The sequence below is a fragment of the Rhodnius prolixus genome, unplaced genomic scaffold, assembly GCF_049639745.1.
Source record: "Rhodnius prolixus isolate KJV_2025 unplaced genomic scaffold, Rpr scaffold_8, whole genome shotgun sequence".
Classification (NCBI taxonomy): domain Eukaryota; kingdom Metazoa; phylum Arthropoda; class Insecta; order Hemiptera; family Reduviidae; genus Rhodnius; species Rhodnius prolixus.
This window is the reverse complement of record NW_027411593.1, coordinates 57,682-77,235: the sequence shown is the minus strand read 5'-3', so window position 1 is coordinate 77,235 and position 19,554 is coordinate 57,682. Positions and strand designations below refer to the sequence as shown.

The following is a 19,554-nucleotide window of genomic DNA, read 5'->3' as shown; positions in this document are numbered from 1 at the left end:
ATACAGTAGTTTTTTGGGCGCTAAATCAGTTTCAAAAGTGTACCTAGTGATTTTTTTTAACAGTTAGTTAATATTACTTAATTCACTTTATCGGATACGGGGTTTACAATTTAGTGATTTGTTAAGCAGACCAAAGATTTGACTAAAAGAAAGAAAATTGATTTAGATGTGTCGAAGATAGATTTACCATTCAATGAGAAATTTATACATTTGAATTTATAGTAAATAAAAGTTTTCACAACTTCGTAAAACAGTTTGCTATAATGAAAGTGAATAATTACAGAGTAATTATTGGGGTTAGGGATACACCGACAACTGAAAGGGATTTTTGGATATTATATATATAAGATAATTGGATATTTGGGAAACGAATAGTACATACTAAGAAAATTAAGAAAATAGGTGGTTCATGCACAACAAAAAAATATAACGATCGGCCAGATTTTGAAAAACGTACCCTCGTATTTCCATAACCATTGGAGGTGCTACAACTGATCAAATGCTTGAGAGACAACAAGGAAGATTCGGGAACAGAAAAGGAAATTAATGTTTTTAAAAATAAAATGGATGAAAATTAATCCATGTTAAGGCAGACGTAATAGTTAAAATTCCATTTTATTGAAAGTTATGAAACTTACTAGTCAAAACTCCAGTAGTACCCCTCCTTTCCTGTTGTGAATCTCGGTTTAGTGATCCCTATATTAACAAAAGTAAAGATGTTTTAGTTTATATAATTACAAATAACAAACTAAAGATGAAATAGTATAGAGTGGTAGAGTTTTAAAATATCCTCTTAGAAAAAGTTTAGTCTAATGAAGTTACTGAACACTTAGAAATAACAACTCTTATACAACTGTCCTGCCGGAAAGTTTTAATATAATGAAGTTACTGAACACTTAGAAATAATAGGAAAGGAGAAATGTTAGACTGAGAAGAAAACTCAACAATTAATATGCACATATAAATGAGCCGTTTATTTTGAAAGTGGGGCAAGTCCATTTTTGAAAAAATGAAGATAATGGTAATTATAGATGAAACTTAGTATGATCTTTTTATCTGTAAACAATTTAGAGTAAAAAAAAATTCAGAATCCTAATATTTGGGAGATGGAAGTTTTAGCTCTTAACAATATTATAAATATGTTTAATCTGAAAATGGTGCAAGTCCATCTTAGGTTGAAATTATTTAACCGTACAGCAAAATTTAACTCCGGTTGCTGTACGGTGAAGCAAATGTGATGGTTTAACATCAGTTCTGAATAATGTAGGGTGTTTTTATCTATCTATCTTTGATATTGGTAATCGGTGATTGTACAATATTTCATAAAATTTATTATTATTTAATAATAATAAGTACATCTTAATTCTGTGTTTCGATAATAACACCAACATCGGTAAATCTTAGTACTATTGGCTCTGAAAAACTGTAAATTGTATAACATTCGACTTATATTATCGGCTATCAAGTAAGTTGTGTTGTTTTGTGCTCGGTGTACGAAACAATTTTCATTATTTGAAAATTAATAACGGATTGTAGTTTATTTTATAAAAAGAAAAAATGGCTGAAACCGATTACAACGGTTTAATTATAACTCTGATACATCTGAAAGGGAACTTGGTAGGTAACAAAAAAAAAAAAACTTTTCTGGGTAATAACGCCATTTCAATAAAATCCTCATTTGCAAGTAATTTGATTATGTTTGTAGAAATAAGACCCATGACAATCGGTAATAAAAGAAGAATCTTGGAATCTGAATACGAAGGCAATTCAAAAAAAGAAGAAGAATAGTTAAACTATTGATTAGTATTTTGTTAAATATGAAATATTATCCTTTTAAATCAACGATTATAATAATTCATAATTTTGAAAGTGAGGCAAGTCCATTTAGTTATAATAAATCTTTATTTTTCTTAGCCAGCTCTGTAAACACTATTGGATTATAAACTTACATTATCTAACACCACAAAATGCAAAAAATCTGTCTATTAATATTTACCAATATTTTTAAATTTATTGAACCGCAAAACCTTAAATAGCTGGAAATAACAAAAAATGGACTTGCCCCACTTTCAAAATAAACGGCACAAATATGAATAAAATATTTGTACATGTCGAGAACGAGGCGACATAAGTAGCAGATTGGTAATATCTTTAGTCTAGTACAGAGGCATTGATTGAGATCTATTAGAGGAGATTGATGTACAATTTTGAAATAGGCCATTGTTTATATTTTCAAAAGTTCTGGATACTTCCAGAAAATGTTAATTAACTTCACTAGAAGTATGAGAAAGTAAAATAGTGTAATATGATAATTAAGAATTAATTACCTTCATATAATTTACTACTTTTTCTTGTAGGTGTCTCCTAACAAAGTGGCATCTCAAGTGATGACTGCTTATAAAAATCTTTTTGCATGTAGGGCACTAAATAAAAACAGAAAGTGTAATTAAGTGGACTTAGATCATTTTGTAACTTTTTATAAAGGGCCCACCAGAGTTTGGTAAAAGGCACTTACCCATAATTACTCTTTAACAAAAACTTACAGTTTAAAAAGTTAAGTATAATGGTTGATTAAACGCCAAAAGGTACACAAATCAGCAAGTACCCAACATTTCATTAATACTTCATTGATATTATTTAAGTAATTTTACTGCATTAATTTTCATTAATATTTTTTAGAATTTATTAGATGTCACAGACCCTTATGCTGGCCATTTTCATCTACAAAATATATGTTCAAGTAGCACTGTAGATTGATTGTAGTATCTATTTATCTATAATAATCAAACTACTAATTGCAGGTTAAAAAGAAAACGTTATAAAAAATAAAAAAATATGAGGCTAAAAATTCAAAAACTGTTTTTAAAAAATGCTTACACCAACATACATCAATGATTTTATTTATTTATTTTTATTTTTAAACAAAAATCGACGGTTTAAGTTCATTCTTCGATTAATGTAATTGTTACTTTATGTAGTAGTCAAACGTTTATAATAATAGGTAATAATTAATCTGGCTTTATCCGCAAATAATATAGTTTTCTTCAATTACATTCTCAATCTAGGTATTCTTCTAGGTATATATGTAATATAAAATAAATAAAATATGCATAAATAAAATTAGGGGGACTAAATTAAATTACAATTGAGAAATGAATAATTATTGTTGCACAATCTACTTGTTATTAACTGTGTGTTATTTGTGCTCACGAATATTTCGGTAAGACGAATTCAATACTAAAATATTGTTTTAAATCCTCCGAGATTCAAATTTAAACAGTAGCCGACTCTAACTTTGTCTTTTTCTACTTTAACATGCATGTACATATATGTGACAACTTCAGAATAAAGCATATTAAAGATAAATCAGAAGAATAATTTGGAATAGAGTTAAAATAAAGTACCTATTTAATAACGAAGTTATAATATACATTTTATCATAATTATAACAAAAAATATTATGAATGAACTGGCCAGCATAAGGGTCTGTGACATCTAATAAATTCTAAAAAATATTAATGAAAATTAATACAGTAAAATTACTTAAATAATATCAATGAAGTATTAATGAAATGTTGGGTACTTGCTGATTTGTGTACCTTTTGGCGTTTAATCAACCATTATACTTAACTTTTTAAACTGTAAGTTTTTGTTAAAGAGATTTTTGTACCTTTTGGATAGATTTTCCTTTTTGTCTATATTGCAAAGTTACATATCTGTTTTACAGATTTTTTTAAAATTTAGAATAAGCAATTCTATCATTATAACCTGATAAGGTGTTAAGTTACTACCGTAACTACCACTGGAGAGATCTTTTTAAAGAATGATTATAGTTGCGGCCCACAAACCATCCTCAATAACAATTTTTTTGAGAAAGCGTTTTGAATAAAATAGGAAGGTATTTGTACGTAAATAGCAAAATTAAATTGCGATTTAAGTACTTCCTTTTAAGAGGAGTAAGAAAAATAAACTGCGATTACAGTACTTCTCCCTAAAAGGCTGAGAAGCAAAGATTTTGAATCGAACGACAATTCATTGATGTAAATCGGTTCACTCAGTGATAATTTTATCGATTGCAATACTTCCTCTTAGTAGGTGTAAGAGCATGATGGCACTTCACAGCCAAGTAGAGGAGCTTTAACCACTTCTTCGTGCTAAATTTTATCAAAATCGGACTAAGCGATATAGAAATATTGGTAATAATAGTTTTAGAATGGGCCTTATTTGGGTGGGGTGAACTCCCCTCCTTATGAGGCACGGCGTCGAGACTTTTAAAGTTCAAATCTGTACAAAATTTCGATTCGATTGACACTTCATTCATGAAAATCGGTTCACTTGTCGATAATTTGAAACGATTGCTATACTTCCCCTTAACAAGTGTAAGAGCAGATCGTCGCTTTAATGTTACGTAGGGGAGCCCTAACCCTGTCATCCTACCAAATTTTATCAAAATCGGGCTAAGATTTACAGAGTAATTAGTAATAATAATTTTGGAGGGGCATTACATAAAGGGGGCTAACTCCTCTCCCATTCAATGTACAGCATCGAGACCCCCAAAAGGCACATCTACATAAAATTCCGAATCGAATGACACCTCATTCATGAAAATCGGTTCGCGCGTTTAGGCGCTACGTTGTTTACAAAAAAGGTAACAACAACAAGAACAAGAACAACATTTTTTGAAAAAGCCGTTTTTGCTCATTTTCGGCAACTTTTTTCTCGAAACCAATTAGATTTGGGTTGTTGCAAAAAAATTACAGTTATAAAGGAGGGTTTGCCCTATATTTTAAAGAAAATTTGGGAATTTTATCTTTTATAGAAAAAGAGAAAAAAATTGTCAAAGTTGGGTGTTTTTCAACGTTACGCTTTTTCGTGCAGTTTTTGACGATCAACCCTTATACAACTGTCCTACCGGACAGTTTTAATAATAAAAATAACTCCTCGCAATGCAAGAAAAAAAAAGGTAATTATTAGTAAGATAATTTTTGAACTTATAGGCTACAGCAGTCTAGGCATTATGATAAATAAATTAAGGAATGACGTTTAGTTTGACTGGTCTCTCCGCATTTCCTGCTTTTTTTTTTTAGCCGTTCATTAGTTTTCCAGGTAGAACACTTATATATGCAGTTTTTAATTATCTTTATAAACTTTATTCCCCTTACAAGTTAGAGATATTAAATAAATTACATTTTTCGGTAATTACATAAATCGTGGATGGTATTCTTTAGGAATTCAACAATTCAATTGAACGGCGAACAAAAAAAAAAAAAAAACGCAGAAAATGGCGGAGAGACCAGTCAAACTAAACGTCTTTCCATAATTTATTTATCATAATGCCTAGACTGCTGTAGCCTATATGCTTAAAAATTACCTTACTAATAATTATCTTTTTGTCCTTGCATTTCGAGGAGTTATTTTTATTATAATTATGGGTAGATTTAGATTTTGGAAAGGCGGCACGGGACCCATGCCCCACGGCACCATAGCCACAAGAGGCTTATTGTGCTTTCTCCTTAAGTCTAGTAGATGAAACCTCCCCTTCTAAAAAGGTTGAGGACTTTCCTTACCAGTTCCTTCTGCGCTACAATCTCCTTTGGCCTCAATGTTCCAACGATATCGTAGCGCAGTCTCTCGATTGCAACACAATCGAATAACAGGTAAGAGGCCGTTTCCTCCTCTTCCTGGCACAGTCTGCACAACGATTCCGAGCTAATAAGCCCTATCTTGTGCAGGTGCTTTCTGAACCTGCCGTGCCCTGTGAAAAGGCCTGTAATCAGAGTAATCTGATTTCTGCACAAGCCCAGAGTCTCTTTGGTTCTTTGTTTACATAGCAAGGGCATGACACTCTTGCCATGTTTTACCCCAGGAAGCATCACCTAGTTCTTTTCATGTTCTCTCCAGATCCAATCTCTGAGAGCCTCACGAACTGAACCCTTTGTGATCCTAAGGACTGGTTCCGGGCCAATGAAAGGAATACTAGCTCCATTCCTAGCCAGTTGTTCTGCTAATTCATTCCCCTTGATCCCTACATGGCCCGGCACTCATATAATTATGGGTAAGTGCCTTTTACCATCTCTGGTGGGCCCTTTATAAAAAGTTGAATACTTCTAAAATCGTCTTGTGTGTCCTTAATTTCCGTTTTATGCCTTGTTTCTGTGAGTTTCATTTGAAAAAAAGTTCTTTTTTCGTTAATAAAATATAGGTTTTAAATGTAGGTTATAGGCCCCACCTCCGTGGGCTATTCTGCAGATTTACCAAAAAATTTAACAACTGTTTTTAAAGAATGTTGATATTCTAGCAGTCATGTTGGATAAATAAGTTATATGTTCACATCTTCCAAATTTTAGTGACAAACCTATTGCTTCATCTTAATGAGACAGATAGAGAATAGATTTCCATATCACATTCTCACTTATTTACAGTAAGTTTTACTTGAAGGGTGTAAAATAGTTTTGTAAAGAACATAAACTAACCCCTTATTTTTGAGGGATACATTTTTTATATAATAATTTAGGAAAAAATAGCTAATAATTTATTATTGTTTCACTTAAATTGCATGATAGAAGTAAGAAAGAATCTTGAAAAAAATAACAATACCTTGAATTCAGCAAGTGCAGATTTTGCAGATAGTACGATATGTAATTTTGCTTTTGTATTATTCATAGTGAAAGGTTTGCAAATAGTAATTGTTTTGAAATTATGATTTTAAGATAAAGAAACTCCACCAAATATAATGAATAAAAAAAAAAAAGAATAATAAGTTAACACAAGGATCACAGAACATGAGTCTATCTTCTTTACCAAAACAAAACAAAATTGCAACTGTCATTTTGAAGGTTATAGTTATTCGCGGGGAAATTTTTATGAGATTAATTTTGCATTCATTGTTTCAGTTTTACATTTTTTTTTCAAGAATGTATTTAGTTAAGGAAAAAAAGTAACATTTGATATTTTGTAAAAAAGATGATGGAATTTTGTCCCCGAAATTTTTGTAAAAAAGCAGTGTTCGCAGTTCAACATTCGGTTCACAGGTTATGTTTGGTGACTGTTATGTGAACCATAAATGTTTACTTTTCAGATTCACTGAGTGATGGTTGTATTCGCTTCGATAATGAATGTTCTTAAGAATCGTGAATGAAACATTTCAAGTTGATTTTTATCAAATAAGTGTATAATGCTCAATTTCGCAATTAGAGAAATGTACAAATATGATTCCACCATTTTTTCTTCTTACCTTCTATTTATCACCAATATGCAAAGGTAATCATTGATCATTTTCAAATTTAATTGCATTATCGTTTATTGCTTTTTTGTTTAATTTTATTATTATTATTTTGAATTTGATTCCATTTCGTGGGTTTTGAGATTACAATGTTTATTTTTCTCACATTATTTTATACCAAATTTACATTATTGAAAAAATTAGGTGAAACTGTAAACATTTTTTCGTTTTAAAAGTTATGTACAAGGGCTAATTAAACGACCACATGTGGCACATGTTGTTTAATCGACTCTAAATAAATTATAGATTCATATAAGGGAAAAATAAAATGATCATGCAGAAATTGAAAAGTATTCGCTATAAACTTCTTCCACTGGTAGAAAATCACTTATTTTTATACGCCAGACCAACTTCGTAACATTGATTAGGCATTAATTTTTGGTAAACTTGCAAAAACTTAATTGACTTGAAAGAGTAGAAATTCATGTTTAAGAAAAAAAAAAAAAAAAACAAAATAGATAAAATAGAAACAGTTTTCCATCGCCGAGAGCCCTTCCTCTTCAAGGATTGAAACATAGAAGAATACAAATGATTGCAAAGATTTTTGAATAAATGTTTCTTTACATGATATTTTAAAATCAAAATAATCCTGCAGGCCGTAAGATATGGAGACCTCTCTCATAGATTTAATGGAGATAGTGTTGTTGCTTTTAGTTTTTTAACTTTAATGTGAAAGCACCTATAAAATATTTAATTAATTAATTCGTTTTGCTGATAAAACACTAATTAAAAATCAGTTAATTAAATCTGTTTTTTTTTTTAAAGTATTTTTAAATTTTTTACATAAAAAACTGTTTTTCTTCAAGTTTTTATTTTGTTAAAAGTCAAGGGTCCCCCAAGTAACCCGACTTTTGGTGTCATGTGTAGTCCTAAAACTACATATTAATTGGGGATAATTGAGTTGCGAAAATTTGTTAGTTTCGAGAAGAGGGCATGGTTGGAAGAATGCAACTCCAACTATATATTTATTTAAATACCGTCTGTTAGATGAAGACCTTACTCTAATTTTTTTAACTGTTTTTTATTTATTTATTTATAATTTTTTTTTTAGTTAACCAATTTTTCTCTATTTTCAGTTAGTGGATTTGAGAGTATGAATTTGGCCATTTACGACAGTTCGGGCAAATCTTTGAATAAGGCTTATATAGCAAGAAGTGTGAATGATACTTTAGTATTAATTTGTACAATAAAATTGGGTTATTGTAATGAATACACACCGAAACTAGCTTGGGTTTTACCTGCTTCAAACAATAGGTTTGTTACTAGAATTGGTATGACAGTAATTTTTAAATTTTAAATTGTGTGAAAATTTGAAAAACGAGAGTAACAGGAGTAGCATTTAAGTGGAAAGAAATAAATAAAATTTATGTTGAGGAACTTTGTTTCAGAGCACTTATTAGGCAGTTTAAAGAAAATGGAAGTGATGCGAGTGTTCGACTAGTTGTAGATCACCTGCAGGAAACTGACCATGGCCAGTATCTCTGTGTAGATAAAAATGGAAATAAGGAAGATTCATCGGTTACCGTCAATTTGATTATAAAAAGTATTAAAATTAGAGAGTTATCATCATTTAGATAAAACACACATTTAATTATGATCAACAATGATAATCACACGTTATTTTAGATAATTTGATTTAGTTTAACATATCTACAGTATACTCTGCTCTCTGTAACTCTCCGCCGTTTCTATGTAACTAAACTCCACCTACTTAATAATTCTTTAATTAAAATTTAAAACGTAAATACGTAATATTTTTTATGTAAACATTTGTTTCTTCTCACATTTACCTATAATTTATTATTTGTAAACAATTTTTTAGGACCATTTGATTGTGGTAAAGGCGTTTTTTGCGATGCACACTGTATTCTTGAGCGATTTAAGTGTGACGGCGTGCCTGATTGTAAAAATGGAAAAGATGAATTCGTTACTTTTTGTGGTAACAATAAATTAAATTTAAATAATGATCCTTTATTGTTATTAGGTTTGATGAAAGATTGTTTCTATGTATAGATAATTATGTTTTATTAATGATTATTTAGGTATTATGAAAAAGTATTTCTTAATGAAAGAATATGTTTTGATTCCCACATTCTCTGATATTTATGAATAATATTACGTTACAGGAAAAGATGCTTGTCAAGATAAGATCAGGTGTGAAAATGGGAGATGTATTCCACAATCTTGGTGCTGCAATAAGAGTAATGAAAATTGTAAAAGAAAATGGGAAATGTCCAAGTGTTGTCCAAAATCCAGAGGTACGTTTTTTATCGGGAAGTTTATACAGAAGGTCTATCTGATGAATTATTTTTTATTTTTAAGTACATATGCATACATCGTTTTTGAGAAAACGATTTAGGTCCTATAAAATAGGTAAAACCTATTTAAAAAAGGAGGACTTACCCAGATATTCACTGTTGGCTTACTTATATATCAATAATAATAATAATTTTTATATTTATTGTTCGAAAGATTAAAAAAAATAAATTATTGTACATAATTTATTTAATACATAGCAATGGCGTCTTCTGTCTGCCAGAGTTCACTGTGGAAACTTTCGAAAAAAAATAAATTTAAAAATCTTTATCAAAATTTGCAAAAAAAGAAATAATAATTCCAATTTAAGAATACAGATAATTCAATTGAAGAATTCATCGAAAACACAAAAACTAAAAGACATACTTAGTACAAGTTCTAAAATATTAAATTAAAGAAAAGTATAAAAAGTGATAATTCCAAAGTTTATACCGTTCTTCTCCGATTTTTTTTCAATCTCTTTCACAGTCCGAAATTAGGAATACAAGTTCACCTCTAGCTTGGGTAACCAGCGCATTTCAGTAAAAATAAGTTAAGGAGACAGTATTCACTTATTAAAACGCCTTTTAAAAGGAATCGGTGTGAAGCGATACTCTAACTCATGGACTGTTATGACAAATCTTAGACCTCCTACAACAAGGTGAAAGAGCTGGTATCGCGACTTGGAGAGAGATGAGAGCAATTATCGAACTGTGGAATAAGTTCGAGACAGGGCGAGGTTTTCCCTAATCACTTTGAGCGCCACCTTCCTAGGTAGGCAACCTTTATACCGAAAGAGAAAGTATCTTCTGCCTGTATTTTAGTTGTTCATGAATTGTGAAACACTCGAATGGCTCAAAAACTTTTTTATTGTTAACATGTAATTAGAGAGGATAATACGAGTAGTAGTAGCGAGAATAGTTTCTTGATGAAAAGTTTGTGAAACTTTTCCAATATGTCGTATGGCTGAAAACCCTACACCTGTGCTCCGTAGCACAGATCTGCACGCAAAACGCTATAGTCCAGGTATTTAGAACTTAAAGGAACATTTCTGTTCAGAACGAAGTTCGACCGAACTCTGTTCATGCCTATTTTTGCTTGAGATTCTGTTCTCTAGATGAGGAAAGAAGAAAAGTCGAGGTAAAAACTACACCAAATATTTGTAACTCAGTTCTTTAGCCTTTAAATGCCCACTTTTCCAAGTAGAGAGTGAGAGGGATGGTCACATTTTTCTAATAAAATCCTACTTAGAAAACTGCTGATGGAGGAAAGTATTTTCTGTTTCCATTAAATAATCTTTTAGTATGATGTAATTAAAAGGCCCTAATTTAGTACAAAACCAAAAATAAAACTAAGTGAACAAATATATATTAGCATAAGGTGTAGGTTGATCATAAACTGCATCAGTAATTTTAGATTAGAAAGGCATCTTTTGTGAAGAAAAAGCATGAGCCAGACTACTGCATACGTATGTAACTACTTCGGTCAAATCAGAGTGTTCTCAATATTGTTATTAGCAATCTTCAAGAATGCAAACTCAGTTACATTTAATACTCGCCAAATGAACAGTTACTTTTGATTGTCGTTTTATTTCCTGGATTTCTGGCCGGAAGCTCGGAAGTTTTAACAAAAAATATGTTTTTTTTATGTCAAAGTATTCCCAAATAAAATTTTTACTGCTGATAGTTTAAAAGAAAACATTGACAAAATGTAGATAGTAATATATTTAATAATATACAGTAGGTAATAAATTTCAACAAGAATTAGATGTTAAAGAAGGCGAAATGAAGAAAGCTGCTAAATTAAACAAATTTAGTTATGCAATTGAGGTGGTAGGAACCGTTTTAAGCTTTAATTTTTTGTAGAATACTCTAGCTAGATCAATCGGGAACATCTAGAACCCCTATGGCAGACTGGAACTCTCTGATAGCTCTACGTATTAGTCTTTCATTCTTCAGAATTTGAGTCTCTGCCTTTCTATATAGAGGTGCCATACATCAACTTCGTTACAACATCCCTCTCTTGAAGTATGTGATGTGCTTGCCAATTTGATATTCTTCAAGCGCTGTAGGTGGCTTCTTAAGGTCTAGTTAAATCGTTTCACTATGCCATCAGACAGAGGGTACAGTCGAATTGTTCTTGTCTTCCTGATGCCCAATTCTCACAAACCGTCTTGATCACCTAGGAGTAAAAGTTTCTTCTTTGAAAAGGGGTATGCCTTAAAACAGTGTTCCGGCTGTAGGATCCTTTCGAACGAGGCACTAACTTTGTACTACCTAGGGTTCTTTCTACGTTTACTTGCTGAACTCTCCATGCTTCGTCGATATCACGTCTGCTACTTGTTCGTAGTAGCCTACCCAATAGAAACGGCTTCTCCAAGATCTACTTTGTTCCATAGTGCTCTCTATTAATGTCTCCATGAATTTCCTGTATCACTTGTTCCTATGTAAAAAAAAATTCAGTTTTTATGATCACGATATGCATGATTGTTTCAGGTGGAATGCAGTTAGACTTCAGTACAATTGCTGGGCCTTATCACTATACCGATTTAGTATTTAGAAAATATGGAGACAGTCCTCATAATTATTTAAATAAGCCTCAACATTACAGTGATTTTAATTTTCTCCAGTCAACGGTTTATGCGGTTTTCGGTAAGATAAAAAAATTCTTATGAATTAGTTTGTTCGTAAATTTTATTAGCAAATTTTTTTTTTAAAGTTAAAAAAAAAGAAAGCAATGAATATTTGTATTTCTAGGCTGTGCTATCCTTATCATGGTTATTGTTACAATATTAGTCGTCATTATGCAATGTAAATTACAAATGCATCGAAATGTACAGTTTCCACTATTTCAACGTCAAAGAGTTTACGGCAATAATACTTATCACCGTCCACTCAGTCAGGAGGTATAAACATTAAATTTTATCAATAACTAAATTTTTGAAGTGTAGTTTATAATTAATCTAGCCTTAAAATTAAAATAGGAAGAATGTTCGGCCACGGCCAGAGAAAGTGTTGAATATAAAAATTTTTGTACTGGCATTCTATGTTTCGGGTACCATTAGTGCTCTTCATCTGGAGCTTCTAGGGAGATAGGAAGTTGTGAATGTTTTAATGTAGTATTTAAAGGAAATGCTATTTTTCAAACAGGGTTTGACGTTCAATCAGGTATCGTGGACGGTAATTTGAGAATGGGAATATGGTGTATAATGTCCCATCTTCGAGTAAAGTTGATTTTATTTAATTTTCCAGAAATAGCTTTTTAGAATTATCTAATAATTTATCGTGGGTTTTGATATATATAGATATATTGGAGTAATTATTTTGTCAATAATCGGAAAGAATGATTTGCATTGGATTAATAATAGAAGAGTACAATTTTAAGGAGTAAAACTATGATGTTAGCCTTAAAGAATTAACTGTTTGGTAAAATAACGGCAAACCAAAAGAATGTGGATCAAAGGAAGTATTACTTTCAATAAGTAGGATGATATCTAATCATACAGTTCGAAGCTCATTTGTGAATCAATGTGAGTCCTTAACTCTATGTATACTTTCTGTTTGTTGTTGCTTGTAAAAGATTGCGAAAATAATGGTAACGCTGTTTATGCTACACAAACGAAAAAGTGAAATGTTAATGCTAAAAGAATTCTTTCGGTAAATAACTTCAACTTCTCCAGCAACATTTACGTACTTCAATCATTGCTGGACTTTACGAATGAATATGGTAGAAGAGTGCCCGAAAGGCATGAATGGATTGATGTGAATGCAATGATATGTCACGAGTATGCCAAAGAAGTGTAGCTTAGGAAGACAGAAAGAGGAATACTGACACCATTGGTTCGGACCATAGTTAGTAAGAGCTGTACTTATGTTATTTATGTTGGGTATATAGATATACAGGGTGACCAAAGTTATATGCTCCACCCACTTTTTTATAACGTTCCATTTGAAAAACAAAAGTTGGATGCTGTATCTCGAGATACAGGGGCTTAAAAAAAATGGGTCAATCACTGAAAATAAACTAGACTAAAAATGATTAAATACGTGTTTTTTTATTTTTTCGAAATTTCTCGCCGTTAAAAAAAAGTGGTTGGAGCATATAACTTTGGTCACCCTGTATATGAATGCAGTTGGCTATACGGTGAAAGCAGATGCCGTATAGAAAAAAAAGCACCTGACGCGAAAGTTCTTATAATTTTCTGTTGAGTGAATCTTGATAATTTTCTTTTTTCTAATGCGTATCGAGCAAGAATCTGGTTATTTAAGAAAAGTTAGCCATCATTTTAACATAAAAAATTTTCCATTGTGTGTGTACTGAATTAGCTTCAATTGTCAGAAATGCATTAGGAGTGGAAATTGGCAGTTGTAGCAGTCAAAAAAATTCAACTGAGATATGATATGTGCATAATTACATCCCCAGAGTTCCATGAATCTGATTTAGACTGTTTCAATAAATTCATGACGATAGCTTCATCCGCACCACTTAAAAGCGCCTCGAGTTCTTTTACTACTCTGCCGGCTTGCAGATTATGTACTCTTGCCACAAACGATACCGTACTTCACCGAACTGTGAGCTGTAAGAACTTCCTAGGAAGAGAAAGTCTAAGGACCAGCAGCTCAATTCTAGCCTGCGTGGAAATGCAGTGCGCTAGCCACTAATCCCTTCCTTTTATTGTGATTCTTATTATGTTCCCTAAGGAAAGTTCAAAATGTAAGAAGTGAAGTTTATTTAATATCAGCCTAAGTTTTTAGTAAGTTCAGTTGTTTGAAAGGATCGGTTAGAACTTTGAAGAGTTCTTCTCTAATCTCGAAATATTCATTTTTGTTTAAAGTTAATTATTTTTAATAAAAACATGAACATCTTTAGGATGAAAAATTAATGCCAGTTTCAATCTTGATAAACTTTATTATGCCGAGCTTTCGACCTAGGGACTAGATCATCTTCAGGGCTAATTTACAAAATACTGTTTTACCTCATTAAGAGGGTTGGTGTGTCTTCTGTCTTGTCTGATCTTGGACTGAATGATAATGAACTGTATTTCTTTATATTTTGATAATTTACATTAGAATATTTTCGCATCTTTTATATTTTATTTATTTTTTTTGTTATTAAAACTGTCCGGTAGGACAGTTGTATAAGGGTTGATCGTCAAAAACTGCACGAAAAAGCGTAACGTTGAAAAACACCTAACTTTGACAATTTTTTTCTCTTTTTCTATAAAAGATAAAATTCCCAAATTTTCTTTAAAATAAAGGGCAAATCCTCCTTTATAACTGTAATTTTTTTTGCAAAAACCTAGATCTAATAGGTTTCGAGAAAAAAGTTGCCGAAAATGAGCAAAAACGGCATTTTCAGAAAATGTTGTTGTTGTTGTTGTTGTTGTTGTGGTTGTTGTTGTTGTGGTTGTTGTTGTTGTTGTTGTTGTTGTTGTTGTTGTTGTTGTTGTTGTTGTTGTTACCTTTTTCGTAAGGGGCCGTACTTAAATTACGTAACGCAATTTAAAGAGCTTTTTAATCCCCCCCCCCCCCGATGTAACAGATCGTAACAAAATGTCAACCTCCCCTCCCCCCCTAGCCAAATGTACGTAATTTTTTGTTATGGAATATCGTCATTGCATAGTATTTAATTAAAATCAAACATATATTTTTTATTTATTACTTATTTAATTACATTATCACTTAGTATGAAGGTTGGCTATAGTAGAATTTGGCGCGAAAAATATCGTTAGTATTTTTCCATTAATAACCAAAAAATTATAGATTCAATTGGAAAAATTACGTACAAGCATTAAAAAAAACCCTCCCCCGAACCATAACGAATGGTAACAATCGAGCCTTACCCCCCTCCCCCCTTGCGTTCGTTACGTAATTTAAGTACGGCCCCTAAACAACGTAGCGCCAAAACGCGTGAACCAATATTCATGAATGAGGTGTCATTCGATTCAGAATTTTATGTAGATGTGCCTTTTGGGGGTCTCGACGCTGTACATCGAATGGGAGAGGAGTTAGCCCCCTTTATTTAAGGCCCCCTCCAAAATTATTATTACTAATTACTCTGTAAATCTTGGCCCGATTTTGATAAAGTTTGGTAGGATGATAGGATTAGGGCTCCCCTACGTAACATCAAAGCGGCGATCAGCTCTTACACTTGTTAAGGGTAAGTATAGCAATCGTTTCAAATTATCGACACGTGAACCGATTTTCATGAATGAAGTGTCATTCGAATCTAAATTTTGTACAGTTTTGCACTTTTAAAGTCTCGACGCTATGCCTCACAAGGAGGGGAGTTTGCCCCACCTAAATAAGGCTCTATCTTAAACTATTATTACCAATATTTCCATAACGCTTAGTCCGATTTTCATAAAATTCACCTCGAATAAGTGGTTAAAGCTCCTCTACGTGGCTGTGAATTGCCATCAAGCTCTTGCACCTACTAAGAGGAAGTACTGCAATCGATAAATTATCAAAGAGTGAACCGATTTAAATCAATAAATTGTCGTTCGATTAAAAAATCTTTGCCTCTTTGCCTACAAGTACTGCAATCACAGTTTATATTTTTCTTACTCCTCTTAAAAGGAAGTACTGAAATCGCAGTTTAATTTTGCTATTTACGTACAAATACCTTCCTATGTTATTCAAAACGCTTTTTCAAAAAAATTGTTATTAAGGATGGTTTGGGGGACCGCAACTATAATCATTTTTTAAAAAGATCTCTCTAGTGGTAATTACGGTTCCGACTTAACACCTTGTCAGGTTATAATGATAGAATTGCTTATTCCAAATTTAAAAAAATCTGTAAAGCAGTTATGTAACTTTAGCAAAATAGACAAAAAGGAAAGTCTATCCAAAAGGTACAAAAATCTCCTTAACAAAAACTTACAGTTTAAAATGTTAAGTATAAGGGTTGATTAAACGCCAAAAGGTACACAAATCAGCAAGCACCCAACATTTCATTAATTCTTCATTAATATTTAAGTAATTTTACTGCATTAATATTTTTTAGAATTTATTAGATGTCACAGACCCTTATGCTGGCCACTTCATTTATAATATTTTTTTGTTATAATTATGATAAATCACATATAACATACGTACATGCTTGTTAAAGTAGAAAAAGACAAAGTTAGAGTCGGCTACTGTCTTGAATTCGTCTTTCCGAAATATTCGTGAGCACAAATAACACACAGTTATAACAAGTAGATTATTTAACAACAATTATTGATTTCTCAATCGTAATTTAATTTAGTCCCCCTAATTTTACTTATAGTAAAATACTGGAATAATTAGCTGTCCTAAAAATATGCATATCTTATTTATTTTATATTACATATATACAACATTGTGGGATGGATACCTAGATTGAGAATGTAATTGAAGAAAACTATATTATTTGCGATAAAGCAAGATAATTATTACCTATTATTATAAACGTTTGACTACTACATAAAAAAACAATTACTTTAATCGAAGAATGAACTTAAACCGACGATTTTTATTTATAAATAAAATAAAATCATTGATGTATGTTGGTGTAAGCATTTTTTAAAAAAGTTTTTGAATTTTTTAGCTTCATATTTTTTTTAATTTTTTATAACGTTTTTCTTTCTAACCTGTAATTAATAGTTTATATATAAAATAGATATTATAGTCAATCTACAGTGCTACTTGAACAAATATTTTGTAGATGAAAATGGCCAGCATAAGGGTCTGTGACATCTAATAAATTTTAAAAAATATGAATGAAAATTAATGCAGTAAAATTACTTAAATAATATCAATGAAGTATAAATGAAATTTTGGGTACTTGCTGATTTGTGTACCTTTTGGCGTTCAATCAACCCTTATACTTAACTTTTTAAACTGTAAGTTTTTGTTAAGGAGTTCCTACAGGGCTTGCACTAGGAATTAATTAGGTATTATTTACGTACCTAATAGTTATTTTCTTTGGGTGGGGAAGAGACCTTTGTACTTATTTATATTGGCTGTAGGTGAGATTACCTTTGCATGTAAATAGGAAAGGCTAAGTTGAGCGACCAGAAGAATAAAGGGAAATGTGGATTAGTTGTTGATAGTGGCGGAAGAATTAAGAATTAATCAGTGGCCTCAAGCGGAATTGCCGGCTATAGTTTTCTTTTTTCGACATCTTTCGGTTACTATCGGCATTTTGTGACGAACTGTTTGTACTCATATGCTGAGATCAAGCGTGTCTTCTTACAGCGTAGTAACGTTCTTTGTAAGAGAATTGAATCTGGCGTATGACAACATTTTATTAAAAAATGTATTATGATGTATTAAGTATTATGAATGAGTGCAAAAATGACTGCGTCTCACAAAGTGTTCTCACACATAAAAGTTTATCTTCAACCTACTTAAAAACCTGGAAAGATAACATTAATATTCGCAAAACATAAAAGTTCCCCCCTCCAAATAAATTATTGAAATGTAATTTAACGAGATATGGTTTTTGTGTAAACATTGTTTTGATATTTATATTAATTTTATTAATACACTTGTTGATCTTTTTTTTTACGTTCTGAAATCATGGTTCTTTATTTTATTTTATTTTTTTCTGATAGGCTTTATTTTTTTATCTAACGTTTTGGGACGAACGTGTGTCCTCAAAAGTGATATGTTAGAGAACGGATGTACCTTCACCTACCTACCTTCTTATTTAGTCAGCCATGTTGGGTATATTGAGTAAACTCACATTTGCAAATTAAGTAAAATAGTTTTCAAGACCTTCACTCTAAAAATAAGATGTCACAGCCAAAAAATTTTGAGAGTTCATGCTAAGTCTCGTGCTTTTTCATACAACATTTCTTTAACACGCAGACGCCTCTCTTATTTACAAACTGCACTTGCTACCCGGTCAGAATAAAACGCCTGTGTTGTACTGGAAATTCCAATTCAATCTTTAAATAAAGTAAAAAGAAAGGAACTAATAGAAAGTAAATTAAACATTACTTTTGCTTACTCTATTACTACCCGCTCTTACACCAAGGGGACAAAAATTATTGCCAATTTAAGTTTTAATGTTTTTAAATATTATGGTTAATGCAAGCTTTGGATACGGGAAGTAATTCTTGAGGGCTTCTAAGTATTTACAATTGTATTTGTTTTACATTATGGATGTTAAACATATAAACCAAATGTTCATTTTGGTGAAAGAATTTTTCTCTTTTCTGAAAGAATACTAAATTTTTAAAATAATTGCAGGGAAGGGATAAACTATGTGGTTAGCTTTTGGATTTCCACGCGGAGATTCCGGGTTCGAGTCCAGCTGGCTCTTAGATTTTCTCTTTCTAGGAACTTCTTACAGCTCTCTGTCCGGTGATGGGCAGTGTTGCCGTAGCGAGAGAAGATTGCCCAGAAAGTGACAATGTACTGAAAAAGCTGTCTCTTGAAAACCTCAACGCGCCTTAAATTTTTTTTGTAAAAAAAAAGCTCACATTAAACATTACGTTTAACATTCGATATTGCTATAATGTAGTATTGTATAATTGTTGATGTAGCAGGACTTGATGGAGATGGTTACAGACAGGTACAATAGAGAAAATAGAAACCTTTGTCAGCAACAAGATCGAGCGAGAAGTGCTGGTCGACTTTTAGTGACTTATAGCTTAAATAATGGCGTAGAGATAATTGGTAAGCCTGTGGAACCGCCACCTTACAGCCAGCAGGCAGCTCTGCCTCCGTCCGATCAAGGGCCACCGCCTCCATACCTTCCCACAAGTACTACAGGTAAATTACTATAATGACTAATAAGAATATATATTTTAAATTTTGTTACATGACAGACAAAATTATATTTATTTGCAGAAGAAGATGTAAGATAACAAGAGATTCCGGGTCGCATAGAGAGGCACTCACTGACTAAGCTGCAAGCATCTTCTGAACCAAGTTTAACAAATTTGGACTGAATAAAACCTTCAATGTAATATTAAAATAAAATAAACATTTTTATTAACAATTTTA

At 31.7% G+C, this 19,554-nt stretch overlaps 2 protein-coding genes across 4 annotated transcripts in view; one reads left to right on the top strand and one right to left on the bottom strand.

The window, feature by feature from the left end:
- Positions 1-7,458, bottom strand: part of LOC141450628 (uncharacterized) — a 23,779-nt gene extending 16,321 nt beyond the window's left edge. Inside the window, exons 1-3 of one of the 2 annotated variants that reach the window (XM_074121214.1) lie at positions 7,235-7,458; positions 2,328-2,423; positions 639-696 (exon numbers count right to left, since the gene is read on the bottom strand). In XM_074121214.1, the coding sequence (XP_073977315.1) occupies positions 639-696; positions 2,328-2,333 (64 nt within the window). In that variant the 5' untranslated portion in view covers positions 2,334-2,423; positions 7,235-7,458. Of the gene's footprint in view, positions 1-638; positions 697-2,327; positions 2,424-6,597; positions 6,807-7,234 lie in introns of those variants that run through there. The other variant, XM_074121213.1, reaches the window with a different exon arrangement.
- On the top strand, positions 7,056-19,554 carry LOC141450629 (uncharacterized). Of its 2 annotated transcripts, none has more exons than XM_074121216.1 (9): positions 7,056-7,260; positions 8,359-8,536; positions 8,671-8,825; positions 9,105-9,221; positions 9,409-9,540; positions 12,073-12,228; positions 12,334-12,482; positions 19,095-19,320; positions 19,399-19,554. In XM_074121216.1, exons 1-9 carry the CDS (start codon positions 7,209-7,211, stop codon positions 19,413-19,415), a joined length of 1,182 nt encoding a protein of 393 aa, XP_073977317.1. In that variant the 5' UTR covers positions 7,056-7,208; the 3' UTR covers positions 19,416-19,554. The 2 variants fall into 2 exon arrangements, with proteins under 2 accessions (XP_073977317.1, XP_073977316.1); XM_074121215.1 differs by having other exon boundaries at positions 19,092-19,320.